The sequence below is a fragment of the Apteryx rowi genome, unplaced genomic scaffold (genome assembly GCF_003343035.1).
Source record: "Apteryx rowi isolate R43461 unplaced genomic scaffold, aptRow1 scaffold_1621, whole genome shotgun sequence".
NCBI classification, from domain to species: Eukaryota; Metazoa; Chordata; class Aves; order Apterygiformes; family Apterygidae; genus Apteryx; species Apteryx rowi.
Window position 1 is genome coordinate 12,169 of NW_020447888.1, and position 1,530 is coordinate 13,698.

The 1,530-nt window shown below is 74.5% G+C and overlaps 1 protein-coding gene across 1 annotated transcript in view; it reads left to right on the forward strand.

Moving 5' to 3' along the window:
- The window catches only part of LOC112963170 (spectrin beta chain, non-erythrocytic 2-like), a 12,705-nt gene that overhangs the window by 2,122 nt on the left and 9,053 nt on the right, over positions 1-1,530 (forward strand). The window contains 5 exon segments of the mRNA XM_026059972.1: positions 34-192; positions 285-587; positions 683-836; positions 925-1,525; positions 1,527-1,530. The exon segment at positions 1,527-1,530 is cut by the window's right edge and continues 242 nt beyond it. Of these exon segments, the coding sequence (XP_025915757.1) occupies positions 34-192; positions 285-587; positions 683-836; positions 925-1,525; positions 1,527-1,530 (1,221 nt within the window).

The window sequence follows — 1,530 nt, forward strand, 5'->3', positions numbered from 1 at the left end:
GGCTGTGTGCTCACGGCAGCGGCCTCCCCGCAGGCCTGGGAGCGGCTGGAGAAGGCCGAGCACGAGCGGGAGCTGGCGCTGCGCAACGAGCTCATCCGGCAGGAGAAGCTGGAGCAGCTGGCGGCTCGCTTCGACCGCAAGGCGGCCATGCGGGAGACCTGGCTCAGCGAGAACCAGCGCCTCGTGTCCCAGGTGCGGCCCCACCAGACGGGGGGGGGGCCCAGGCGTCCGGGGGGGCCCAGGCTTCCCCCCCGCCCCGCTCACCCCTCGTCGCCCCGCTCCAGGACAACTTCGGCCTGGACATGTCGGCGGTGGAGGCGGCGGTGCGGAAGCACGAGGCCATCGAGACGGACATCGTGGCCTACAGCGAGCGGGTGCAGGCGGTGAGCGCGGTGGCGGCCGAGCTGGAGGCCGAGCGCTACCACGACATCCGCCGCGTCCTGGCGCGCCGCAACAACGTGGCCCGGCTCTGGGACTTCCTGCGGCAGCTGGTGGCCGCCCGCCGCGAGCGCCTGCTGCTCCACCTGGAGCTGCAGAAGATGCTGCAGGACCTGGCGCACCTCATGGACTGGATGGAGGAGATGAAGGTGGGCACTGGGGGTGGCTGCGCGGAGCGGATGCCACCGGCGCGGTGCGGCGCGGCGCGGCGCGGCCCTCACGGCCGCTCTCCCCCCTTCCCCAGGGCCGGCTGCAGTCGCAGGATTTCGGCAAGCACCTGCACGGGGTGGACGACCTGCTGCAGATCCACGCGCTGGTGGAGGCCGACATCGCGGCGCAGGCCGAGCGGGTGCGGGCGGTGAGCGCCGCGGCACAGCGCTTCGCCGGGCCCGGCGACGGTGAGTGCGGCCGGCGGGGGGCGACCCCGGATCCGGCTCCGGCTCCGACCCCGGCGCTGCCCCCTCACGGCCCCCCCGGACCCCACAGGCTACCGGCCCTGCGAGCCGCAGCTGGTGCGGGAGCGGGTGGAGACGCTGGAGCTGCGCTACCGGGAGCTGGCGGAGCTGGCGGGGCGGCGGCGGGCCAAGCTGGAGGAGTCGCGGCGCCTCTGGAAGTTCTTCTGGGACGTGGGCGAGGAGGAGGCCTGGATGCGGGAGCAGGAGCAGATCCTGTCGTCGGAGGACGTGGGCCGAGACCTGACGAGCTCGCTGCGCCTCCTCAGCAAGCACAACGCCTTCCGGGACGAGATGAGCGGGCGCGCGGGGCCGCTGCAGCAGGCGGTGGCCCGGGGCCAGGCGCTGGTGCGCGAGGGCCACTTCGGGGCCCTGCAGGTGGGCGAGCGCCTCCGGGAGATCGAGGGCCGCTGGCAGCACCTGGAGGCGCTGGCGGCCGAGCGGCAGCGGCGCCTGCGCGAGGCCGCCAGCCTCTGCCAGTTCCAGGCGGACGCCGACGACGTGGAGGCCTGGCTGGAGGACGCCCTGCGCCTGGCGTCCAGCCCGGAGCTGGGCCACGACGAATACTCCACGCAGAGCCTGGCCAAGAAGCACAAGGAGGTGGAGGAGGAGGTGCACAACCACCGCCCCGCCATCGCCG